The sequence below is a fragment of the Strigops habroptila genome, chromosome 15, assembly GCF_004027225.2.
Source record: "Strigops habroptila isolate Jane chromosome 15, bStrHab1.2.pri, whole genome shotgun sequence".
NCBI lineage: Eukaryota > Metazoa > Chordata > Aves > Psittaciformes > Psittacidae > Strigops > Strigops habroptila.
In genome coordinates, this window is record NC_044291.2 from 9,207,744 (window position 1) to 9,234,729 (window position 26,986).

Genomic DNA, 26,986 nt, shown 5'->3' on the forward strand with positions numbered 1-26,986 from the left:
ATAAGAAAAGAGCCAGTGATGCAAGTGGCTTTTTCAGGCATTTCAGAACGGGCTGGAGAAGGCATAAGTGCGAGAAGCTGCTGGAGAGGGCTGGAGGATTGCAGCTTTTACACCCCCGGGCTCTGCTGCAGGGTTACACGGTGGTGTTGGCACAGTGGAGAGATCACTGCAGGCAAACCTGAGGGAAACTTCTCAGACCTATATCTAAAGCAAATGCTTTCCTAAAATGTGGGTTTGTTTTAATCTGAATTGCTTTGGCTTTGGGATTTTAGAAGTGTCAAAGCATTCCAACGGCACTAAAACAAACTGTTTCTGGTAAGATAGGTGAAACTACTGCTCTCTGATTCGATTAACTTTTTAATCCAGGCAGTATCTAAAGGACTGATAACATCCTGTGATGTTCACCCTATAGAAACTCCAGTTTGGAGCTAAAATTCTCAGCTTTGATATTCTCTTGCGCAACAGAAACCAACAAATTCTCACCCAGTTGAACCTGTTTCAGGCTGGCTTTGCTCAGGAACGGTCTCAGTGTGGCACTGAGCAATATGAGCATGAAGATTTGTAGATATCTACATACAGAAGGATTTAAGAGGTGTCCGAATTCCCTCCCTTTGCTGCCTGCTGGAACCATGCTGTTAAGTACCTCTTCTGGCTGTTGGCTGAACTTGGTTTGATTAGGCATGGCAGCACCCATAAATTGGAACATTTCTACTGGAAGTGGATTACGTTTGTGCTCATAACTCAGGGTTTAGATAATCATTGCCCTTGAAATGGTGATTTCTCACTGCTCCTTGGGCTGTTCTTTAAGTCCCCCTTCTGCCTGTTACACCTGGGGCTGAAAAGATAGAGCAAGCAGCTTCCAGCTCAGTGGGGAGCTTGTGTTGCATTGTGCTGGGCTCAGCTTTAAGGCAAGACAACGGTGAGGTGGTGCTGGAACTCACCGTACCCAGGACCTCTCTTAGAAAACCCTCATGATGCGTTTTTCCTCTGCATCAGCTATTTCTGTGGACCCCTCAGCTGATGCTTGCCGCTGCTGAGGGAAGCATGTATGAAGACAGGCTGAGAAAGTTGGGGCTGTTGAGCCTGGAGAAGAGAAGCTGCGTGGAGACCTCAGAGCAGCTTCCAGTGTCTAAAGGAGGCTACAAGGATGCCGGGGAGGGACCTTCATCAGGGACTGTAGCGATAGGACAAGGGGTGATGGGTTCAGACCGAAACAGGGGAAGTTCAGGTTAGGTAAAAGGAAGTTCTTCCCTGTGAGGGTGCTGAGGCGCTGGCACAGGGTGCCCAGAGAAGCTGTGGCTGCCCCATCCCTGGCAGTGTTCAAGGCCAGGTGGGACACAGGGGCTTGGAGCAACCTGCTCTAGTGAAAGGTGTCCCTGCCTGTGGCAGGGGGTTGGAACTGGAGGAGCTTTAAGGTTCCTTCCAACACAAACCAGGCTGGGATTCAAACCAGTCCAGCCAGCCAGGGACAGGGGATTGGCAGCCAATCTGCTCAATAAGGATTTAGCCCAGAGGCAGCCCTGTGTGCCAGCCATCTCCTAATACTCTCTTAAGGAACCTGGCAGCACAGGCTGCTTCGTCTTCGTCACAGTTCAGCTCAGTCCTCCATCTCTGCAGCAAGATGTTTCCAACCAGAATGACATTTTGTTGTCTTCTTGCTACAGTGCCTTTTAATTAGGAGCACAGCTGCTCTGGAAACATGGAGCTCACTTTTCAAAGAGCACTCTGGAACGTGATTACAATGGATTAAAGCAGAAAGGTTGAGCAATTTATTCATGTGGCGCTTAGAAATGCATTGGATTACTTCGTGCTGTAAAAATGATTTAAGAGGAAAAAAGGAAAAACACTTTTCTGGCTCTTGCTAGCCTTAAAGCTGCTAGAGGGGAGGTTGAGATGAGCTCTTAGGCAGAAGCTCTTCCCTCTGAGGGTGCTGAGGCGCTGGCACAGGGTGCCCAGAGAAGCTGCGGCTGCCCCATCCCTGGCAGTGTTCAAGGCCAGGTTATTCATGTTGATGTTGTGTTTGTTTCTGCTGGGTAGCATTGGATTCAACTCGTCTTAGGCTTGGGAAACTGGCTTCGTGATAGTTTCTGGAGTAGTGGTCAAAATACCAGGGACCCAGAGCCAACACTGGGCAGCTCTGGTCATTGAATACCTGCTTTGGCTGTGGTTTGGGTCATGCCATGCTCTGCTGAAGCGGGGAGAACTGGATGTGCTGCTCCAGCCTGGAGCTAGTGCAGAGCAGGGCCAGCCCTTGGTGCTTCTGTTAACACACTTGGTGTCTGCTCGTAGGATAAAAAAGGGTTGGAGCTGCTCACATACTGCCCTTGTGGGAGTAGTAGTGCTTTGGAGGAGCCTTTGAGCGTGGTGCTAAGCATTAAGACTGTGTTTGAGTGCAATTCAAAGCCAGGCAGTACCTTGCTTGCTCTTATTTTGTTTGGCTGATGTAGGCGTGTTTTTGTTTTCACTCACTTTTCCATCCTATATTGTCCCTTTTTTCCCACCAGTGTTGACTGTTCCATCTGCTTATTTATCACCCACAGTTAGAACCTGAATTTCAATTAGCAATCTGCTTTGTTTGGTTTTGTCTTCGACAAGGCATTGAAAGCTCCAACAAAGCTTTAGTACATAAAGCTACTTTTTAGTACATAAAGCTACTTGTAATGCAGCTGTTAAAGCTCTTCCATCATATCCATGAACAAAATGAATTCTATTGCTATCAAGATTTATCTGATAAATTGGGTTTAATCCTCCTGAACTGTAGCGGATGCAAGGCACTTCAGCAAAGACAGAAAGGTTTCAAATGACTGAGGTGGAAAATGGTCTTTGCTCCAGAGATATAAAAGAAACTAAAACCTCGTGTGTTAAGAAATAATTCATCCAGCAACTAGAAAAGCAGCCCCTGGCTTTCTGTGCTGACTTCTGATCCTGATCCTTCACTTTTGGGTGGGATGTCACAGGTTAGGGGTGTGGAAGCAGGATGGAGGGTGGCCAGGCATATGGCAGGTCCCAGGCAAGAATGTGGTCCCCTGAACCCCACTGATCCGTGCTGGGTTTGTGATGCCCACTGCTCGATCACTGGATCTAGATCAGCAGGATCCCTCACAGGAAGGGCTTCTCGGGGGTGGCTGGATTTGCCGAGTGAAGGGGGTAAACTGGCAGTGAGTTGGGTTGGACTCCAAGGCTGACATCATAAATTACTTCACCACCCTGTCAGTGATGCACATGCCCGTTGACTTGTGATTAAAATGAAGCCTGTGCTGAAGTTCTTATTGACCCATAGACTGGTTTGTGTTGGAAGGGACCTTAAAGCTCATCCAGTTCCAACCCCCTGCCACGGGCAGGGACACCTTCCACTAGAGCAGGTTGCTCCAAGCCCCTGTGTCCAACCTGGCCTTGAACACTGCCAGGGATGGGGCAGCCACAGCTTCTCTGGGCACCCTGTGCCAGCGCCTCAGCACCCTCAGTGATTCCTCCTCTGCTGATTCATGCCAAACAAGTGAATTACCAGGACTATAATATGTTATAATTCCCATTCCATTACTTACAACATCTCGCTGTCCGGCAGGGCGGGCGATAGAAAACCCGCCGCGCAGGTCGGGCAGCGGGCACCGCGCGCTGGGCGGGCTGCTCTCGCGGCTGGAAGCTGCCTCCTCCTGCGCGCTCCCTTGCAGCGGGGGCTGCGGGAGGCAGCGGGGCGCTGGCGGTGCGGGACGCCCGCAGGGCGGCCGCGCTGGCGGGAGCAGCGCAGCCCGAGCCCGGCCCGGAGCGGGGCTGCGGGCGGGGCCCAGCGCCGGGGCCGCTCTGTATAACCCGTCTCCTGGCAACGGCGGGGACGTCACTTCCTGGGAAGCCGCCGCGAGGCGCTGGTGAGCGCGCGGACAGGTGGAGTGTGGCGTGAGGCGCCGCTCGGGTCCGTGTCGGGTCCCGCTCGGTCCTGGCCGAGCCCGCTCGGGTCTAGTCGGGTCCTGCTCGGGTCCAGTCGGGTCCCGCTCGGGTCCGGCCGGATCCTATTCGGGTCGTGCTCGGTGCTGCCGCGATGAGCGCGGAGCTGGACGGCGTGTCCGTGCACTCCTCCTCCTCCTCCTCGGGCTCCCTGGGCTCGGCGGCGGGACCGGCGCCTCGTCCGCTATCGACCAACGTGCGGCGGCTGCACCAGGCGCTGACGGCGCTGCTGAGCGAGGCGGAGCGGGAGCGCTTCATCCTCTGTCTCAACGCCTACCACGGCCGCCGCAATGTCTGCGACCTGGTGCGCTCCCTCCGAGCCCTCCTCGACGGGCCCCGCCGCCGGCAGCTCCTTCCGCTGCTCCGACTCGTCCTGCCGCGCTCCGACCAGCTCCTCTTCGACCAATACACCGCCGAGGGGCCCTACCTGCCGCCCCCCGCTCCGCCGCCGCCGGTGGTCCCCGGCGAGCTGCGACAGGTCACCCTGCGGCGGAGCAAAGCCCACGAGGGTCTGGGCTTCAGCATCCGTGGCGGGGCCGAGCACGGCGTCGGGATCTACGTGTCCCTAGTGGAACCGGGCTCCTTGGCCGAGCGGGAGGGGCTACGCGTCGGTGACCAGATCCTGGGTGTCAACGGCAGGTCCCTGGACAGGGTGACCCACGCCGAGGCGGTCAAGGTAAGCCGGCTCCGGGCTGGGGTCTGGCGGCCTGATGCCCCGTCCACGACCCCACTTCACCCCTGCCCCGCGGCTCAGCTCTGCTTCCTCCCCTCGGAGCCGGCGGCTGTGCGAGCCCCGCCGCTCCCTCCCCGGGCGCCGTGGCGGGGCGCCCGGTCCAGCTTCGCCTCGTCCGGCCTCGGTGGCCGCTCTCCCGCCCCGTCCCATCCCGGGTCTGTTCTCCGGGACGCGGCAGTGAAACCTGTGGCGCCCGGTTCGCATCGTGCCGGAGGGATCTGGCCCGTCCCGCCGGAGAACGGGGCGGCAGCAGCGGAGGGAGCCGAGTCGGGACGTTCACGGTGAAAATACCGGTGTGTGCGGGCGGTAACGCGCTGCCGGAGCCGGCCGGGCACCGTCTGCAGCTCGTCCTCTCCGAGCGTCTCTGGAACGCAGCAGCGCTGCTTGTGTTTTCCTTTTAGTCCGGGAGGCTTGTGGAAGTTGGAAACCTGCGTGATGCAGGTTTTAAGGCAGGTACTCGAGCTGCTATACCGTGTTTTCTCCTCCAAAAGGTGGGGAAACTGAGGCAAGGCGGAGCAGAACGATCTCCCCAGGACTGCATAGTGCCCGAAGCAGGAGCAGATCCTAGATCCCCTTCCAACTGTATTGGGGGAGAGGGAGAACAGTTACACAACCGAGGTGCTCTTCCCGCTGCACAGCATGTTTCCCCGTGTCCCTGTTGCCTTCCCTGTGCCCCTGTTGCTGTACATTGCATCAAGGTGCTAAGGATGAAAGCTTTCCTGTGAGGCTAGGTGTGGGAGCTCCATCAACTGTGGGATTTTCTCCTGGAACTCAATGTTTTGAGCCAAAGTTCATGTCTAAGTGACTCATCCCGTTCCCAGAGATCATGTTGTGCCTGGTGGGCTCAGCTCGGGGCATTCCCATGGCACAGCAGGGCCAGGCACAAACCTATTGAGCTGAATAATCAACTTATAGGGCAGCAATTTGTAAGGCAGAGCGTGGTGAGCCAGGATCTGGGCTGACCAGACTGTTTTCCAGCTGTTTGTGCTTTAATTTTCCCATAATAAGCTAAAGCACTGCCGTTTGCAGCCTGCTTCCTGTGGTGCATTCCTCTGACAGTGCATTCATCTTGCATGGCTTTGATCAGCATCTTCACAGCCAACCTGTGTGGTCCCTGCCCTGGCTTTAAACCTGCACCACAGGCAAGGGCATGTCTTCCAGGCTGGAAATGAGTCCCTGGTAATCCTGGGACCAGAGAAAGGATTTCATAGAATCTCAGACTGGTTCGTGCTGGAAGGGACCTTAAAGGTCATCCAGTTCCAACCCCCTGTCACGGGCAGGGACACCTTCCACTAGAGCAGGTTGCTCCAAGCCCCTGTGTCCAACCTGGCCTGATTTGTAGGAATTCTCTTGTTTTTTCATTCCTAATGCTATGACAACAACAACGTAAGAGCTTTTAGAAGTTAGTCTGCCTGAAGATTGCAAAAAATAACCCCAAACTGCTGTATTTTGGCTGTGGCGTTGGGATGGGGAGAAACGAGGTGTCAGGTGTGCTCCGGTCTGTTAAATGACCTCATCTCTAATTCATCCCAGTCTGCTGGGCAATTCACATCTATTTGTTTGTTCTCTATTCCAATATACATGATGTCTTTTAGACACTATTAATACTGAGTGAAACTAAGTGCTTCCTGCACAGAAATAATTCCTTTAGGACATGGGTTGCCGAGGGTTTGCTCTGTGACAAGGTCAGGAAAGAAGGAAGGAGAAGCTTAGGAATGGTCTGCTTGTGAGCTGAACTTCTTTAAATGACAGCTCTGTCACTCACCCAGTTGTGCTGGCATCTTGTAGAGCTCCTGCACTCTTGGTACCTATGGGACGGGTTTATGACCCACATAATGATGGGAGAAACACTTTCCTTGGGAAGAGTCGCAGTGATTTACAGGACAGCTCTGATAGTTGCTGTCTAGGTTTTAAAATTAAGCCAGTGTCCTTGCATGCTGCATGGAGGAGTGGATTGCATTCAGTGATGCTAAAGGGCAGTCTTTGAAGGATTTCTCTTCTTCAGCCTAATGTTCTGGACATCATGCAGGGTGTCAGAGCTGCAGGGAGGAGAAGTGGTGATGTGCAGGGCAGCTTGACCCCTGGTTCTCTGAGTCCCCTTCAAACCTGGGAGCTCAGTCTCAGTGTAGGTGTTAACAGCTCCACAAAGGCCTCTGGCTGTGGTCTAGTCTCCTCGAGCAGGGCAAACCCCACTGTGTCCTGACACCCTCACTGATGTCTGTTGGTCTGCTCTGTAGTGGATTGATGGAGAGAGAAACAGGATGAAAACAGAGCTGGGTTTGGTCCTGGAATTTCCACGTACACTGTATTTGGGTTCAAACGAGGGGAAAAAAGGTGAGCGGAGGCTTTCTTAATACAAAACCACAGCTGTGTAGCTCCCAAATGCTGTCTGCCTGCTTTAGATGCAGAGATGTGAATTCTCCCTCGGTCAGAAGCTGTCTGATTAAAGCGCAGCTCCCATTTCTGTGCGTGGAGGATGCTCTGGCTCTCCATCTGGCTGAGCAGGAGCACGTTCCTGTGCTGCACTTCCATCTTGCCTGTCCTGCAGCAAGAAACTGTCTGTCTAGGACAGCATTGTTATTCATAATATGCAGAACGTGTTGTTGTGAGAGGAGTTGTCAGAGCTTGCTCTTTAGGGCGACTGCAGAGATGGGGAAGGCTTTGGCTTGGGCTGCTCCTGGGTACGTTATGCTTGCTGGGCTGAGCATCACAAACTTGCTGAACTGGAGATCAACTTTGTGTCTGTCAGGGTGCTCGGAGGTGCACAGCTGCAGACATGAGGCAGCTCTGCAGATGGAACATGAATAAACACATCGTCTTAACTCGTTTGTGTAATCTTCTAAGAGCATTCACACTAGGTATTGCATTCCTTTTACAAGTCGTGGTAGCTCACTTGCTGCCTTCTCATGCCTGGCCATGCAGGAGTACCCCAGCATTCCTCTCAGGGAGGAGAGAGGCACTAACTGTGGAGTAGGAGCAATTTCTATGTCTTCAGGCATTGCTCGGAGCCGTGATCATGGCACTAGATGACAACTGCCACAATACTGTACAAAGTCATGAGCTGCATCCTGTCGCTGCCAAAAGCTGATGTGTGGTTTGTCACCACTGCAATGGGGCTTGTGGGTGTTTTAGTGTAAGTAAGCTAAAAAGTGGAATTCTCACTTAAATGAGAAGATTACCTAAGCACTCCAAACCCATTCACTTAATGACCAGCTTCTTAACCTTTATGTAAGTTGTGCAGTTTTATGCCTTGTCTGCTTCGTGCTCGCTGTTTCATCCAAATCAAAATTAAATGACTCCATTACAGTTACAGCTCTATCATTGCAGCATTCGAGAGTGCACTTTAGTAATAGATCACTCTAATTTGAATTATGGGGTAAGTGCAGGAGTTTGTATTGGCTGTCGTATATTTTTAGAGCTTGCTTGGCTTTCATCAGCCTTTCTACGTAGTACAGGGCTGACACTGCAGCAGTTGTGCTGAAAGTTTGCATTGAGAAACTGTAATATTTTGCCCAAAGTAGTTAAAAGCGAGGTGCTTGTGTGTTTAGACCATCAAAACGCTACACAGGGAGGTATTTCTCCTCTGCTCTGGGGTTTGCATTAAACTCACCCTCCCTTTCCTCCCTTCCCCCCAACTTTTGTTGCTTTGCAGTAGGTTTTTATGTCCTTTACATCATTTAGGAATGGAGGAGTTTAGGAGGAAGGGGACAAGAGAAAGTGTTAAAGTGTCATGACTGATGGATCATTCCTGCTTGAGGATTTGGCTTCATGAGCTCCACCAGCCTCAAAAGAGCGGCACTGATTCCATCGTTTGCCCTGCTGTGTCTTTCTGTGCTGGCAGCAGGGCAAATCTGGATGAGCTTGATCAAAATCCCCTAAACTAGACTAATTTGTGTGTGTCGGGCAGGGAGCGTGATTCTTTTAATCTTGATGTTGATGTGTGGTACCTTTGTGAAGTCAGTTTTTTCTGAAGGACGTGAGGTGGTTTGAGCCCACCCTATGGGGTTCTTCAGAGTGGCTTTGGAGAGAAGCTGCAGGGTTTGTGCATGGTGGGGCTGGGGGAAGGCTTGCGATGAGGCCAGGTTGGACACGGGCTTGGAGCAACCTGCTCTGGTGGAAGGTGTCTGTGCCCGTGGCAGGGGCTTGGAACTGGGTGAGCTTTGACGTTGTTGCTCAGAGGGTTTCACTCCTTCCAAACCAGCCTTCCCCTCTCCTGCTCTGAAGTAAGTTGGCATTTAAAAGCAATGAAAAGGAGATTAAAATTGGTTTTTTATTATCTTCTATTCACTTGGAATTTCATGGTGGCAAACAAGGTGATCTCTTCCAAGGAGGTGATATTTCATACGCTGTAGAAAGAGCTCCAGCTGCTTGTGATATTGCTAAAAGACCAGTGAGAAATGGCACAGCAGATGTGCAGCCTTGAGCCTTGGAGGCATATTTAGGGTGGTTTTACTTTCCAGGCAGCTTACAAGAAGGCAAATCTCATTTCATTGTTTCTTGTGATGCCCAATGAATTGATTGTCATCATCTGAGACTGCTGCTTTGCTGTAGTCAGTAATCACCACTGCACTGTACAGGCATTGGAACAGCGAGTAGGAATGAATGCAGCTTGGTTTGGTTGGGTTTTAACCCTTCCAAGCACTTGGAGTTGTAGACCATCATACACAGTCATGGTTGGGATGAACAAGGAGTGAAAGCAATACATCAGTCCCTGGATTCTGTAAGGATACCAGGCTTGTTCCTTTAAATGCCTGCTTGCCTGTGTCTGTATTTTTAGAAGTCACTGATGCAGAGGCTAAAAAACTGTCCGCTTTCCAAGGGCTCTCAGGTGGCTGGAGCATGGAAAAGAAGGCTGTGACTAGCATTTCCCTCAGCAGGTACAGTGGTAATCTATTCCTTGGTCTCTAGGTCTGCTTAGAAACACGCAACCCCCCAAAACCTGCACACAAAAAAGGCCCTGCAGCTTCAGATGCAGGTGCTGTGCAATGCCATGCACGATGCTCTGCTTGTCTGTCCTGCAAACAGTTCCCATTTTCACTTCTGTAGCCAGCTGAGCTCAGAGGGAGAGGGTGGGAAGTGTAAAGTCACCAGGATCTCCTTCTAGGAAAAAAAGGGGGAAGGAAAAAGGTCACTCTGGAACTTGGAGGCATCTGCATTTTAAATGGGTTTGAATGCCCCTTGAAGGGAAGGGCACATGGCAGTGACAGTGTAGATGGGACAAGTGATATTCTTGGTTTCAGAGGCAGATCTGATGACATGCAGTGGAGCAGGCTGGACCTCGCCTCATACCCAGGGCCCCACAGCAGGGCTGGGAAGTGATGCTCCATCCTCACTGTGAGCTAATCTGAGCTGATCAAGTTAGTATCACGTGTAGCTTAAGAGTGGGGGGAACTTGCACCTACAGAGAGCATCTGCGGGAATATAGGTTTAGCACTGGAGTTAGGAGCAGGTTGTATTTGCTGTTCTGCCACTCATTTCCCTCAGTGGGCAAGTTACTCAGTCATCTGTTTCCCTTCATTACACCAGCAAATCACAATCAGCCCTAATGAAATCAAATGACATTATAGTGATGCAAAAGATGAGAATGAGGTCCTTAATCTCTCCTCTCCTCATAATGCAAGGATGATAATACTTGGTGTTGGTATTGGCTTCTTCATGGTAGGGCGTCCTTGAGTTCTTGGAGTGTTAATGTTATTTAGTGGGCTCCTTGTAGATAAACAGTTCTGCCTCAGTAGAGCAATTGATAAGATAACCCAAAGGACAAAACCCTCTTTCCTTCCAGTGTCCATTAGAAGAAAACAGAAGTGTTAGTGTGCAGCATACCCGATGAATCAAAGTATCTTTTACTCAGTTCCTCTGCCCTCAGGGAGGACGATGGATTTTCTTGACACCTTCCTCAATGCCACGTCTGCTTGGAGAATCATTCAGCTCTAAATCCCCTCGCCTGAACTGACAACGCATCTGCTAAAGTGATTTGGCTTCGTTTCCTTTGACTGGGTGCTCTGTGAATGCTCCCTGTTGTGGACCACCAGGTGCTCAGTAAACAGAGGTGAAACAGGGACCTGGGCAGCCTGGAGAAGCGCTGCTTCTGCCAGCTTCTTGTTCAGGAGGTGCAGCTGAGCCTCTCAGGGTGGGATGTGCTCCGCTTTGTGCAGGCACTGGCTGGGTACCATAGGATCATGGAATGGTTTGTGTTGGAGCTCATCCAGTTCCAACCCCCTGCCACAGGTAGGGTCACCTTCCACTAGACCAGGTTGCTCCAAGCCCTGTATCCTTGGTGCTTAGTCAAATGTCTTGCTCCTTTCCCCCCACTGATTCTTTCCAAGTTAGTTTTTCCACCAACTAACTAACCATTCTGTGGTTCTATATTATGGGTTGGTTTGTTGATGGTTCTCATGATGTTTTTCAGCATGGTTTGATGTGGAGTGGAAAGAAAAGGTGACAGAGGAAGAAGGGGCTCTGCTTTGATTGAGATTCCATTCATGCACCACCACCCCTCTGAAAGCACCTAGACAGCTTTCCAAGCTTGGAATAGCAGGATGTGGACTTTTCTGCTCTGTTTTAAATTGTTCTGGGCTTGCTTATGGATATGCTGGGCAGTGACCATCTTTGAGAGGGGTGGGAGGTTACAGAGCTCTTGTCTTGAAGTGGGAATGGGGGATGTCAGCAATTGGAGGGAGACAGTCTTGGAGCTAAGATTTCATTTAACCTTTCCAGGTAAAAGGGACACTGGCTTCCCGATGCCTTGGGGCTAAATGTGTGCAATCACCATAATTATGCATCAATTTGCATTCATTTGCATAAGTGCCACTACTTGAAAGCCAGACTGCTGCCACCTTTGCCTTGGGAGAGGGGGAGAGGTTGGACTGTGCCTCCCACAATTCCCATTAGTCCTCCTGACAAGGGGGACATCTCGCACTCTCCATCCACTGTGCTGTGTCACCCACCACTTCCCTCTCTGGTTCCTGTCACCCAGCATCCCATCTGGAGTGTCTCTGCTTCCTGTCATTCCTCCTCCTATTGATTCTCTCCACTTGCCTCTGTGTCACCTTTGTTGTGTTCCGCTTGTCTCTGTCCTCCCAATGCAGGGATGAGCTGTTTGCAGGCTCAGTGCAGACCAGTCTTCTGGTTCCTCTGCACAGAAGCAGTTCCCTGCTCGTTGTCAGGCAGGATGATGGAGATATACTTGATCCGAAGCATCTTATTCACTGCAACAGACTGTGGTCATGGGCTGGGGGCAAACTCTCCATATGCATTTGTACAGCACCTTGCAAACTTGGCCTTAACCAAGGTGTGTAGTGGAAGTTGTAATAGCCTTGGATTTGTCCTGCATGCAGAGGATCCCTTTAGGGGGCAGGTAGTGCTGCTGCCTGCTGTCTTCTGCTCCATCCTTCCTGCTGGCAGAGGAACCGTTCAGCTGATGTTGTTCAATCCATCTCCCTATAGAAGGTCTCACAGTTCTGCCCCTGCAGGCCTCGCTGTCTGTAGCAGACACAGGCATCATTCCCATGGGCGCTGATATGGGTTTGCTTGGTCTAGCGAAGCCCACCAGCTTAGAACTACCTGGGTCCAGTAGCAGTCTTCTAGTGCCTAAAGGGGCTCCAGGAAACCTGGAGAGGGGCTTTGGACAAGGTCCTGTAGGGACAGGACAAGGGGAATGGCTTTAACCTGCCAGAGGGGAGATCGAGATGAGCTCTGAGGCAGAAGCTCTTCCCTGTGAGGGTGCTGAGGCGCTGGCACAGGGTGCCCAGAGAAGCTGTGGCTGCCCCATCCCTGGCAGTGTTCAAGGCCAGGTTGGACACAGGGGCTTGGAGCAACCTGCTCTAGTGGAAGGTGTCTCCACATGTGGCAGGGGGTTGGAACTGGAAGAGCTTTAAGGTCCTTTCCAACCCAAACTAGTCCGGGATTCTATGATAGTGAAGGAAAGAGTGGTTAGACAAACTTCTGTATATCCATGGTGCTGGAGCGTGCCGCAAAAGCTCCCTCTGCCTCCCTCCTGTGGCATCTCTGCATTTCTTTCCCCTTTGCAGCTTTTATTTTTAAACTCTGTAGAGCCTTACTTTGTGGGCACTTGGTGCAGAATCGCGTGGTGCTCAGTGATTGATAACCTCCACACTGACCTTTGCAGCTTGCGAATGGAGCAATTGCTTGGATGCCCATTATCCAAGCAGCCCAAGAAGCCAAAGAGCTCTGGCAAGGCTATTACTGCTGGAAGAAAGCAGCTTGAGTCTGTAGCAAGGGGGAGGATGGCTCAGAGTTAATGCTTCTTGCATCAAACTGTGCTCTACTCGCTAAGGGCATGAATTGGAATAGATTGCTTGTTTCATTAGCGCTGAAGGTAAACGAGTGGGCTGCATCCCTAGCAGAGGCATATTTAATTCAGGCTGCCAAAGGAATAGTGGGGATTAAGTACCATTGATTTCTGACATCAGTGTTCCTACTGGGTGGATTTTGGAAGGCCCGGAAGATGCTGTTACACAGCGTTCAACCCTTTGGCACCCTCGAAGTGGAAAGAACAAGGGGAGAATTATGAAGGTGGGAGAGTTAAGCCTTCAATAACGCAGGACATGCTGGGCAGGAATGGCTAGGCACCGGTGGGTTTGGGAAGGGTGGCTGCTGACAGGCTTCATGTTGGGAAGGAACATGCTGTGTTGTGTGTTGGTTTGGTTTTGTGGTACATGAGATGTGTGTTTGCTTTTTTGACTACTTTAAGCATCTACTTCATTCCCAAAGTTCTTGAGAGCTAATTAAATAGAGTGTTCTTAGGGGATGGGCAGCCTCATGGAATCAACCTGTCCTTCTCTCTGGCACTTGCTGCTTCTAATAACATTCTTAGGAAATTGGGGACTATTTCCCTGCTAAATGCTTTGGCACCGATCCCCACATTCAACTGAATCATTTCCTTCAGCTTGTCTTGTAGCAGTGTGCTTGCATGCTGTGGGGCCAGCATTAAACCTTTCATACCAGTCTTCAAATGCATTATTGATGGGGCAAAGCCAAATTTTATCTGAGTCTGGAGCAGAACACAGCAGCTGAACATGTAGCAATGTCCCTGAAATGGCTTGAGAAAGGAAATGGAGGTGCAGGCTGCACTGGCTGATTCTGCAGAGGGGATTAAGGAGGTAGAATTATTCTCTTTAATGGTCCGTTGGAAATGGGTTAGTATGGCCATCAAATAGCATCCTTACCTAAAGAGCTTGCAGGGTGCCTGGGCTGTACCCCCTGAGCGTGAGCAGCACGTCGAGGGAGGGGATTCTGCCCCTCTGCTGTGCTCTGGGCAGACCCCCCCTGCAGTCCTGATCCAGCTCTGGGGCAACAGCACCAGAGGGACGTGGAGCTGCTGGAGCGAGGCCAGAGGAGGCCCCGGAGCTGCTGCGAGGGCTGGAGCAGCTCTGCTCTGGAGCCAGGCTGAGAGAGCTGGGCTGGGGCAGCCTGGAGAAGAGAAGGCTCCTGAAGGGGAGACCTTAGAGCAGCTCCAGTGCCTAAAGGGGCTCCAGGAAACCTGGAGAGGGGCTTTGGACAAGGGCCTGGAGGGACAGGCCAAGGGGAATGGCTTTAACCTGCCAGAGGGGAGATTGAGATGAGCTCTTAGGCAGAAGCTCTTCCCTGTGAGGGTGCTGAGGCGCTGGCACAGACTTTTCCCAGAGAAGCTGTGGCTGCCCCATCCCTGGCAGTGTTCAAGGCCAGGTTGGACACAGGGGCTTGGAGCAACCTGCTCTAGTGGAAGGTGTCCCTGCCTGTGGCAGGGGGCTGGAACTGGATTAGCTTTAAGGTCCCTTCCAACACAAACCAGTCCGGGGTTCTATGAATTGCCATCTGTATGGATGGTCCCACTCTGCTCCACAGCAGTAAGTCCTTTGTGGGTGTCACTGTCCTCCCCTGCCTGTGATTACCCAAAAGGCCTCCAAAAGGTGCATGTGGCTAGGAAGGCAGCAGAGCTGGGTCCTGAAAGGCTCCTAAGCATAGGGAGGGCCCGTGATGGGGTTCCGTTACCTTCCTGCCCTAGCTCTTCAATAGGCATCAGCCACGGGGATGTGCTGAGGGAGAAACAGTGTGTTGGGCAGGAAACTGCTTCACTCACTGGCTGCTTGAGAGGCCTCAGTTACTGTGTAAGGAACTACACCGAGTGTCACCAGCTTGCCCACTGCCTTCTGCTGGGAGAGGCTGTCACCAGTGATGTCCCAGTGGGCACCACCAGCTCCTGTGCTCTCCCTCCTCTCATGTCTCCTCTCCTGCTGGTGCTGTGAGGAGTTCTGACCCAGCTTGCTGCCTCAGGCGCTGCTCTCCTCGCCCCGGCTCCCTGCTGTCACCTTCATGCATAAAACACTTCCCTGTTGCCTGAGATCCCATCTCCTGGTGGCCTTGTCAAGGGACCTGCAGAGAGACATAAAAAATCCCTTGTAAATCTCTGGCCTCTTATCCTTGGAGCTTTACGGTGCCTCCAGAGCGCAGCTCTGCTGCTGTTCCTGCGTATTCAGGGTATGACATTTAGCTGAGGCAGGATGGAGGCCAACCTTCATCAGCCACCAGGTTGAACCCGCCTGGTTCCCAGCATGGAGCCCTGCCTGCGCTGGTCACCTTTCCTGTGCCTGGTGTGGTAGAAACTGCAGAGGGTTCTCTTTGGTCCCCATTGCCCTGCCAGGATGGATTCTCTGTGGAAGGGAGGAACAGGATCCCTGCCTCAGTCCTGAACAGATCCATGAGGGAATGTTGTGGCAGTGAATGTGGGGGAAAAGGGAGCTCGTGGAGGGGCCTGTGTGTGTTCCTGACCCAGCTTAGCTCTTGAGGTTTTTCTTTGTTCTTTCCTTAAATTACAGTGTTGTTCAGCAGCTTTGAGGGAATGTATGAACGTGTTCAGGTGAAGAATGCCTGGGATGAGCAGGAGAGCAAAAGGGGGAAAAGGGTGGGAGTGCAAGTGTCAGGATGACATGGTGTTTCTGTGACAGGAGGAGGACTGTAATCATGTACAGTTGGACAAATCACTGTGTATCCTCATCATTTGCCTGTGCTTGATGAGGAGCTGCAGCCTCATTCAGAGAGGAGACTGTTCATGGGACTGTCAATGCTGTTTGCTGTCATGGTACCTAGGGAAGGAAATGCCATTATACAGGCTTAAAACACGTTTTCATGGAGATGCCTCTAGTTTGAATGAATGGAGGATGTTTCGTGGGGAAACTGAACCCTATCTCATAGGGGTCACTCTTGCACTGGTAGCTTGAGGGTAGGTGAGAAGCCTCCTTGATCCCAACTCATTGCCGTGGAGTTCAGATCATCCTGAGCCTGTCTGCGGGGCAGCTCATGATGGAGCTTTGGTCAAGGAAGCCCAACTGTGCCTTGAAGCATGGATGGGTCACTGCACTATGGTACCCTAGGGTGGACAACAGGCTCAGATACAGCTTCATCATCCCAGTGAGACTTGGGATGATGCCATCAAGCCTGGATGTGCTGAGCACCTCTGTGGGAAGAGATGCCAGTTGGCGATGTTTGAGGGACCAGAGGAGAGAAGGGGACAGGGCCTGGACTTTGTGAGCAGCTCAGGATGCCGAAGTGCTCTGTGCTTGTTCTGATGGAGCTGTTGGTTTCACAATCCTTGTTTAAGCTCTCCAGGCACGTGGTGACCTTGGGAGCATGTGATAAACTTGCAGCCAAATTGCTATATGCGATGGAGATGCTGAACTGGGAATTGGCGAGCTGGATTCCCTCTGGCTCTGGCAGGGAGGGACAGGAGTGGTGCCAGGGCAGAGCTGGGATCCAGCCAGCCCTGTATTACTGATGATATTACTCTTCACTAAAGAGCTCCTGGGATTAGTTCTTCCTGGTCACAAGCTTTGCTCAGCAGCTTCTCTGCTCAGTGGGGAGAGGAGACCCTGTGGGATCAGTTCATCAAAAGGACATATATATGTGGGGAAAATAACCCCAAAGCGCCTCCTGAGAGCAGATCCAGAGCGTTAATGTTCCAGAGGCCTCAGAGTACTTAGAGCTGTCCCCAGGGAGAACTCCTACATCTTAATTTAACTTTACTATAATGCCTATGTCAGCTTCTCACAGTGGAAGCTAGAGAAGCAATTGCAGATCACCTTATCTGGGTCCCAGATAAGGTCATCTCTGTGCATGCTGCTTTAAATATACATATATACTTAATAACTATTGTTCTCATTAATTACTTGTGCTGGGGAAGGCAGCTGGTAACGGAATGGTAACAGAGGCTGGATTTCCCTAAGGCATCAGGATCTCTTCCAGTGGCAGAGTTTGGGCTGAGGGGGAACCAGCAGTGCTGCTCGCTTCCGGCATCGGTCCCATCCTGCTCTGAGTCTTCTCCAATGTGCAGAAACTGCTCAGTCTCAGGTTCAGCCCATACTGGGATTCCTCCTGGGTATGTCACTACCCACCTTTCCTCCCTACTCTGCTTCACTCTGTTCTTTCCCTGGATGACGGGGAGAGTGTATTTTCTCTGTTAGCATTGCCTTAACACTGCTGCAGTTCAGGAGATAATAGAACAGTCCCAGCTTTCTTACCAGCTTTTTATGGAATCCCAGCCTGGTTTGGGTTTAAGGGAGCTTAAAGCTCCTCCAGTTCCAACCCCTGCCACGGGCAGGGACACCTTCCACTAGAGCAGGTTGCTCCAAGCCCCTGTGTCCAACCTGGCCTTGAACACTGCCAGGGATGGGGCAGCCACAGCTTCTCTGGGCACCCTGTGCCAGTGCCTCAGCACCCTCACAGGGAAGAACTTCTGCCTTATATCTAACCTGAATTTCCCCTGTTTCAGTTTGAACCCATCACCCCTTGTCCTATCGCTACAGTCCCTGATGAAGATCCCTCTCCGGCATCCTTGTAGCCCCCTTCAGACACTGGAAGCTGCTCTGGGTTCTCCACACAGCTTCTCTTCTCCAGGCTCAACAGCCCCAATGTTCTCAGCCTGTCTTCATACAGGAGGTGCTCCAGCCCCTGATCGTCTTCGTGGCCTCCTCTGGATTTCCTCCAACAGCTTCACGTCCTTATGTTGCCTTCCTTATGTAGCTCAGTCATTCAGCTGGTGAATTTTGAGTAGCTTGAAATCTTTCCACCTCAAGGCAGAGCAAAGCCACACCATCCTGGAGTCCTAAGTCAGACTGCCTTCCCCCTCCACAGGCATTGACTCTCTGCTCTCTTTGGTTGTCTTCCAGGTGCTGAAGGGCTGCAAGAAGCTGAACCTGTCTGTGCACTCCGTGGGCCGCATCCCAGGGGGGTATGTCACCAACCACATCTACACGTGGGTGGACCCGCAGGGCCGCAGCGTGTCCCCGCCGGTGGGTCTGCCACACCACCAGCACAGCTCCCTGCGCAAGGACAGCGAGAAGAGGAGCCACCTCCAGCTCCTGCAGGAGGGAGATGAGAAAAAGGTGAGCACAGGGATCTGGCACAGCCCTGGGGGTCTCTCCTGGTTACCTGTTACCATGTAGGTGCCAAGCCTTATACATCTCATTCATGTGATATCTCCATGGGGATAGCCTGTCTCTCCTTCAGGATATACTGGATACTGTTTTTACCCTTGGTCCGGAGCTTTCCCTCTGTCTCCCACAAGGAGTCGTAGAATCCCAGACTGGTTTTTGTTGGAAGGGAGCTTAAAGCTCATTCAGTTCCAACCCCCTGCCATGAGCAGGGACACCTCCTAATTCCCAGTACTCTTACTGTGAGCCTGCCCTCCCTTGAAACACGCTTTATTATACGTGAAGCCAGCACTTCAAGTTCAAGTTTAAATCCTGACTTCAGGGATTTAGTGTTTCTTCTCCATTGTGCTTCCTGTGCCCAAACAGACCTAGAGACTGGTAGATGCAGAGCAGCAGTGCCTCTTGCACTGGAGGCAGAGGCTGGAGGGACAGACTCTCTCCGTAATGATGGATAGGGAACTTGTTTGTCCTGTACAACCAGGACATGGTGTGGCCTCGCTGGCGTTCGTGGGATACTGGCATCTGAGTGAGCATTGTGCTTTTCCCAAAGGCACAATGTTGCTTGGAGCCTATTTCCATCCTGTTACCCTGAGGTCTCTATGAGGGTGCTGAGGCGCTGGCACAGGGTGCCCAGAGAAGCTGTGGCTGCCCCATCCCTGGCAGTGTTCAAGGCCAGGTTGGACACAGGGGCTTGGAGCAACCTGCTCTAGTGGAAGGTGTCCCTGCCCGTGGCAGGGGTTGGAACTGGAGAAGCTTTAAGGTCCTTTCCAACACAAACCAGTCTGGGATCCTATGATTGTATGCCCAAAGTGTCCTCATCTCTGCCTGAAGGGGTCTGTAAGCTGGAGCTTTCCACCTCAGCCAGAGAGGAAACAAATCTAACCAAGGCTGAGGCAGTTTGCTGATGCAATATTCGTGTGGGCCATAAGGGAGAAGGCCCCATTACTTTAAGGAGAAGAGAAAAGCAGCCGCTGCTGGCTTGCTGGTATCCCCTACCCCTCCATGTCACCTTGATACAGCAGGCAGCAGCTCTTTGAAGCTGGAGGTAGGTGTTTCTCTGCACATTGTTCCTTTAGTTCTTGCTGTGTATCCAAATGAAATGCTTAGAAGCCTGTATGTGTCCCTGCCCTGTGCCTTGTGTGGCATCAGACAGCCCCTTCCCAGCAATCCCTGCAGAGATGGGATTACACATGCCCTGGCTGTCCCTGGGCATCTTGGCTGTGTATGGACCAGTTACCACACCAAAGCACCCTCCTCTGGGCTGCTCTTGCTCCTGAGCTCCTCAGGGGGTGCACAGGAAAAATCCAACTGATCTTTGCAAGTTAAAAGACCTTTAATTACAGCAGCTTAATCTGCTTTGGAGGGGAATGAAGCCAAGTTGAATGAAGGCCACATTAAACTTTGAAGAGCATCCGTGCTGGGCTTGCCTGCCTGTTGGAAACGCTCACAACCAAGATGTGAGGGGTCCACAGCTCCAAGTGGTGCCATTCTAGCTGAGCCAGGCTGCAGGACCTTGGCTCACAGAAGTGGTTGCCCATGTCCTGAGCTGTGCTTCTCTGCTGCCATTGCTGTGATGCCTCTCTGTGGCAGCACCGCATTGCAGAGCCAGCCTTGGGTGGAATGCCTGGTCTTTGTGGTGCTACCAGCTTGTGGCTTGCTGGCTTCAGGACCTTGTGCCCTCATGTGAGGAGCAGTGAAGAGCTTCATTCTTCTGCCTTTTCCAAAATCTGAGCTTGTTCTTCCATTTCTGGGTGCTGCTTCACACAGTCAGACACCCCTTTGACTTCTTGGAGTAGAGGGTTGTGCTTTGACCCCTGGGTGGGTGGGTGAAGGTCCCTCTAGTAATCTGGGAAGAGTCAATGACAGTTGCAGGAGATATTTGAAGCTTGCAGCAATGGTGTACAAAGATCTGACACAGAGGGGACTGCTGGCATCATGAGGACAGGCAGCATGCAGCCCTCTCTTGGCACCACTGCTCTCCCTCGTGTCAGACATTGGTCTCCCCAGTGTAGTTTCAGGGGTTCAGGAGGGCTTTCAGCAGTAGCTGTTAGCACTGGTAGGATCTGAGGATGCTCAGAGCAGCATGCTGACCCTTCCACTCCTTGCCCTGCCTTAAGCCTGCCTCCAAACCCAGCTCCTCCTCACAATCCTGCCCATTGGTGTCAGTGTGCAAGGCTTGGTTACAATAACCTCCACTCCTGAATTCCCATCTGCAAGACCTGCAAAAGACAATTAATGGATGCTACAACTCAAATCATAGAATAGTTTGGGTTGGAAAGGAACTTAAGATCATCCAGTTCCGACCCCCTGCCACAGGCAGGGGCACCTTCCACTAGAGCAGGTTGCTCCAAGCCCCTGTGTCCAACCTGGCCTTGAACACTGCCAGGGATGGGGCAGCCACAGCTTCTCTGGGCACCCTGTGCCAGCGCCTCAGCACCCTCACAGGGAAGAACTTCTTCCTTAGATCTAACCTGAACTTCCCCTGTTTCAGTTTAAACCCATCACCCCTTGTCCTATCACTACGGTCCCTGATGAAGAGGACCAAGGCCACCAGACCCTTCTGTACCCAGAGGTGCCTTGCTTTGATCCCCATGATCAAGCTTGCTGCAGTAAGGAGAGCCTGACCTGGCTGGTAGATTTGAGAGGGGTTATTTGCTGTGACTGCCCATGTCATTTGCTCAACTCCTGCTTTAGGGCATGAATTAGCTGAGCTGCTTTGTCCTGATGTACTGTGGAACATCATGAGATGCAAATGTGTCCCAGAGCACAGGAACAGCCTGCCTCTATTTTTTTCCCTCTTTATTTGTATATGTAGACTTATATCTATTTAACTGTTGAAAGTAGGGTCATTCTGTTCACAAATACATAAATAAATGCAACATACCCCTGGTGAATTCAGCCCAGTCAACCATAACTCACAGGTACTGCTGAGATCAATTGATATCTGGATGGTTTTCCATTCTGAGCGAAGGGCTGGGATTAGTTGGTTATTTCCCACCTACCCCCCACCATTTCTAATTGATCTGATTGCCCTAGAATACGTATGCAAAAGCTTTCAAACAGGGAAAATACAGCAGAGATCAGGCTTCAGCCCTACAGCTGAAGTGATGTAAACTGGGTCGTTTTTAATGCATTGAGGTGCTGCTGTAGTTAACCTGATGTTTCCAGCTTTTACAAGGGTAGATTCAAGGGTGGTGGAGGCATCCTGCATACATCAGGCAATAGAGATATCCTGTCTGGCTACGTTTCCCTCCATACATCTGTTCTGTATGTGAAAGGATGGGGTTTGTAGCATAGTTTAACAAGTTTGCTTATCTGTAGGCAGAAGCATTAATTATCAAAAGGCTTGAAATGGAAACTGCTGCTGCTGGTGTGTGTGTGATGGGGTAACCGATCCGTCTGGTGGAGGAGGGATCCGTGTACCTGGCCTAGGGCTGGCAGATGCCTGGTCCAAGGATTTACACTGCATTTTAACTGGGAATACTGGGATTCTTTCACTGTCAGATGTGGGCAAAGCCATTATGGGGATTTGGGAAGTTAGCAGTGGACTGTCAGCTGCCCATTGGCTTTGCTTTCACCATCCTGGTGTCCCCAGCATAAGAAGGACATGGAGCTGTTGGAGCAAGTCCAGAGGAGGCCACGAGAATGATCAGGGGCACCTCCAGTATGAAGACAGGCTGAGCAAGTTGGGGCTGTTGAGCCTGGAGAAGAGAAGCTGCATGGAGACCTCAGAGCAGCTTCCAGTGTCTGAAGGGGGCTACAAGGATGCTGGGGAGGGACTCTTCATCAGGGACTGCATGATGGATTTTTCATCATGGAAAGCATGAGAATGTGCAACAACTTGCATATCTCCTTCATCACTCCATTCCCTTTAATTCTTGCGTAGAATCATAGAATGGTTAGCATAGAAAGGACCTTAAGATCATCTAGTTCCCACCCCCCCTTCTTGTGCCTTCTCATGAGATATCATTTGTGTCAGATCGGGTCTACACTGAATAACTAGCCCAGTTCTCAGCCTTCACCTCCTGCTCGTGCACACAGAATAGCCTCTGAGCCAAGCCTGGTCCAAGCTGAATTTTGGCCTAGAACCAAACTGGAACAGGGTCACAGAATCATAGAATGATTTGCGTTGGAAAGGACTTTAAGATCATCCAGTTCCAACACCCTGCCATGGGCAGGGATGCATCACACCAGACCATATTGCCCAAGACTCTGTCCAACCTGGCCTTGAACACTGCCAGGGATGGATCATTCACCATGTGTTGTCTGTGGCAGGTTGAACAGATGACTCTGTTTCCTCAGGTTTCTTGTGATTAGTTTCCTCATTAAGGGCAGCCTTCCCTGTAGTCGGAATCAGTGGATCCAGAGTTTCCTCAGTGCCCATCTCCCCATAGGTGAAGTAGCTGGTGCTGGTGGTCAGTAATAAGCATGATTTGTACAATCTGTCCAGTGAAGTCCTCTGATTTTTTTCACCACATCAAGGACCACTTGTGCTGTGAATTGTCATTGATGTCCTTCTGGGATCAAGAGCTTATTCCATTAAAAGCACTTTGGAGACCATCAGCCAGCAGCAACTTGTAGGTGCTGCTGAGCTGGGAGGAAAATGAACTGTGCAAAATGCTCTGCAAATGTTGGGCTGCTAATTCTCTGAGAAACACCATTTCATCAGCTGAATCGTGGCTCTAATGTGCTTATTGCCAGCGGAGCTGCTTATTCCTTTAAGCTTTTGGTGCAGCAGAAGAAGGAAAAGATACACAAAGAGAGTGTGAGCATCTCCTTGCCTTCAGGCAGTTCTGTTTCCACAAGTAGCTGTTATTATTATAATTTTCAAAAGAAGAAAAATTTTATCTGTGATAACACTGCCTGGCTTAAATGTTCGAGGCACTAATGGTGCCTACTTGAGCATGAAGGATAAGAGATGCAGGAGAGATAGGAAAAATTTCTTTCTATTAGGTTGTAATGACATTTGCAGAGTGAAGTGACAGAGCTCACCACGTCTCCCACTGTTTGCTTGCTCTGACCTTGCTGGGTTTGCTCTGCTTTACAGCAAGAAGCATATTCCGTGTGCTCAGAGGTATGTGGTTAGTTCCCTGTGGTGACTGAGGTATGTGACATGAGCCACTGGTCCCCAGTTCACTGGGGATTAAAGGTATCCTTCTGTCTGTAGCAGCGTCCCAACAGACTTAACCCAAAATGTGCTCCTTGGGTCAGAGCTCAGCTCACCTCATCCTGGTGGGCAGCAGAGCATCTCCTTGTTGTTGCAGGCACTGTAGGCAGAAGAACCTGGAGAGGGGCTTTGGACAAGGGCCTGTAGGGCTAGGACAGGGGGAATGGCTTTAACCTGCCAGAGGGGAGATTGAGATGAGCTCTGAGGCAGAAGCTCTTCCCTGTGAGGGTGCTGAGGCGCTGGCACAGGGTGCCCAGAGAAGCTGTGGCTGCCCCATCCCTGGCAGTGTTCAAGGCCAGGTTGGACACAGGGGCTTGGAGCAACCTGCTCTAGTGGAAGGTGTCCCTGCCTGTGGCAGGGGTTTGGAACTGGATTAGCTTTAAGGTCCCTTCAACCCAAACCAGGCTGGGATTCTGTGTACTGCATCTGCACTCTTGGGGGTTGCTGCCAGTGGAACTGTGACAGCCAAGCCTCCAGCATGGCCTTACAAATCCTGCCCTGGATGGGAGGGTTGGTGTCGAGGCAGCTCTGATGGATCCAGCACCCCCAGCAGCTGCGACTGCTGCTCCCAGTGCCTCAGGTAATGGCTGTGAGCTGGCTCTGGGCTCCTGTGAGCTGTGCCTGCACGTTTGCAGGATGTCTAGACATAAGCCAGTGGGGTTTCCTTGGTAAGCAGGAGGAGGATGAGCCCTGTGAGTCTCCTTAAGTGTTGTTTCTGTTGTGTGGTAACACTAATGGCATGGAAATAGCTGTCAGCATGGGCAAAACCTTCCCATGCGCTCCTGCAGCTGTGTGCTGAGTCGTGCTGAGGGAGAGTAATTCTTGTCTGGAAGTGGGTTTTTTAATGGTAAAATTGAATCTATCAACAGGTAATTGCATAAACCCAGGGAAATGAAATCCTATGTAAAAACCAGCTCAGAGAAAATGCCTCATTGATGGTGGCATTTATTTCTCCTTGATTTCCTGCTATAGGAGGTGGTGGATGCTTCAGCGTTGAAATTGAAATTAAAAGTGTGACCTTGATCTTCCCAATGTGTCTGTTGTAGCCTGGGGCTGGATACAGCCCTGGTACAGGGAGGTGGGGAGTGCACACCATCGGTGCTATGGTGAGCCTGGAAATACCCGGCCCCCCTCAGCAAGGTACGAGGGGTACCTTGCATGGGAGTCCTCAGTTTCCCCATCCCTCCCCCCCGAAAAGCACAGCCCTGCTTGCTGCCTCTGGTTTAGGATGCTGTTGGGGCAGTTGTGCTTTTAACAGCTGGGAATGATCCCAGTTCTGCCTGATTCCAACCACTGAGGGATCCTAGAATGGTTTGTGCTGGAAGGGACCTTAAAGCTCCTCCAGCTCCAACCCCCTGCCACGGGCAGGGACACCTTCCACTAGAGCAGGTTGCTCCAAGCCCCTGTGTCCAACCTGGCCTTGAACACTGCCAGGGATGGGGCAGCCACAGCTTCTCTGGGCACCCTGTGCCAGCGCCTCAGCACCCTCACAGGGAAGAGCTTCTGCCTCAGAGCTCATCTCAATCTCCCCTCTGGCAGGTTAAAGCCATTCCCCTTGTCCTGTCCCTACAGGCCCTTGTCCAAAGCCCCTCTCCAGGTTTCCTGGAGCCCGTTTAGGCACTGGAGCTGCTCTAAGGTCTCCCGAGAGCCTTCTTTTCAGGTACAGCTTCACTCTGAGCTTCAGCCTGGCAGCAGAACACAGGGAGAGTTGAGGAGGGAAGAAACATAAAGTGGGAATGTAACCAAAATGTCCTCTTTGGGAGTAAGACCTGGCACAGAAGTGTTGATGACGTGTACAAACCTGCTTACCTGAGTGGAAAAGCCCAAGCAGAAGGGCTTGCTCCAGGAAATGGTGTGTTTTGGGTCTGTTCCTAGAGTCAGCCCTTTCCATTGTGGCAGGATCAAGTCACAGTGGTGGGAACCACTGGAAACAGCAGCCTGGTTGCAGTGGACAACCATGCTCCCTCCTTGGGTAGCATGGCTTGACTTGTGCTTCCCTGTCACCCATAGCCATGTGTGGAGCATGGGAGAGGGGACCTCAAGGATGGCAGAGGGTGCAGATAGTGCTGTGCTTGGGACAACTAGTACCATGGTGCCAACCCCACTGAGCACCATCTCTGCCCTGTGCCCTGGCAGTGGCAACAGCCTCTTCCCTGGGAAACAGTGTGCAAAACAGTCTCCCCTCTTATCCCTAAGCCCTTAACATGGAGTGACTCAGCCTTTGCTTCATCCTGCAAGCAGCTTATGTCTGCTTTGGCTTCCTCAAGGCTTTCTCTCTGCTCCTCCTTCCTCCCTCCTTGCTCTGCAGCCAGCTGAAGCCGAGCCCCCTGCCTGCAGCCCTTGCTGTATTCCTCAGCTCTTCCCTAAATCTGCAGTTTGTCTGGAAGCCAAATGCTCCCAGAGCTGTTATTTCCCTGGCCCCTGCTGCTGCTGCCACTCTTTTCCCAACAGCCTCAGCTGCTATTGTGATTTCCACAGGGTTTATTCCAAGAGACGCAGGTATTAGTCGATTAAGAAATGCAATTAAGCCTCAACAACCCAACGTTGTGGCATTGCCAGCAGCGGTGTGGGTTTAACTAGTGCTTAGGTTTATTCACACAGCTTTGGGTTGCTGGAAGGTCCTTTCAGCCTCTGGTCCTTGGGGCTGGATCATTGCTTTCTGCTCCGCAGGCTGGGTTTGCCTGGGATGTGTGTAAATGAACCAGCTCACGCAGCAGCACCTCGGGTTTGTAGGGAGTATCTCTTACTCCACCTGATGATATTGGGGTGGGGAGAGCAGCTTCTCAGCTTACCAGCACCTTGGGATAGTGTTAAAGGGAAATGTAAATGCCTTCAATGCGGAGCTACCGTCCTGCTAACTCCAATGAAATGTTGCAGTATGTGCTGGCTCTTCTGGGCAGGCTGGGTGGAAATACTGTCCTGGCATTATTAAATAGAGATCATAAAACACATGGCTGTGTGCAGGAGCCATGGGTGCCATCTGTGCCTTTAGCTGAACACACCCTGAGGCCATGTACCTCTAAAGCATCCTTCAGCCATAGACAGCCCTGAGCGTTTGTGTGGGCACAGGGAGATGGACAAGCCCAGGGAACCACAGGAGCAGCTTGACTTTTCCCTGTGAGGGTGCTGAGGCGCTGGCACAGGGTGCCCAGAGAAGCTGTGGCTGCCCCATCCCTGGCAGTGTTCAAGGCCAGGTTGGACACAGGGGCTTGGAGCAACCTGCTCTAGTGGAAGGTGTCTGTGCCCGTGGCAGGGGGTTGGAACTGGAGGAGCTTTGAGGTCCCTTCCAAAGCAAACCGGTCTCAGATTGTATAAACCTTCTCTTCTCCCTCCTCTGCATTGCAGCAGGGAGGTGATATCCCTGGTTTCAAGCTCTGTCTGGGGCTGTGGTTGTCTGGAGGTACCTACAGAAGGGGCTTTGCCCCAGCGTGTGGAGAGTTGGTGGCAGCAGGGGAGACACCACATAAATGACTGTTCCTGTTCCTCTGCAGGTGAATCTGGTCCTGAATGAAGGGAAATCTTTGGGCCTCATGATCCGAGGAGGGGCAGAGTATTCCCTGGGCATCTACATCACCGGTGTGGATAAAGGCTCTGAAGCAGAGAGCACTGGCTTAAAGGTAAGAACAACCCTACAGTGGGCTGGGATGGGAGATAGAGAGATTGAGCTTCATACACTGAGAGTGCAAGGCTGTGTTAGCTGCAGTTCCTACCCCTTGT

The 26,986-nt window shown here is 51.7% G+C and overlaps 1 protein-coding gene across 1 annotated transcript in view; it reads left to right on the top strand.

Annotated features, from left to right (window-relative positions):
- The first annotated feature begins 3,845 nt into the window (after positions 1-3,845).
- The window catches only part of WHRN (whirlin), a 48,833-nt gene continuing 25,692 nt past the window's right edge, over positions 3,846-26,986 (top strand). The window contains exons 1-3 of the mRNA XM_030507416.1: positions 3,846-4,618; positions 17,839-18,054; positions 26,761-26,886. Of these exons, the coding sequence (XP_030363276.1) occupies positions 4,037-4,618; positions 17,839-18,054; positions 26,761-26,886 (924 nt within the window). The 5' untranslated portion in view covers positions 3,846-4,036. The remainder of the gene's footprint in view (positions 4,619-17,838; positions 18,055-26,760; positions 26,887-26,986) is intronic.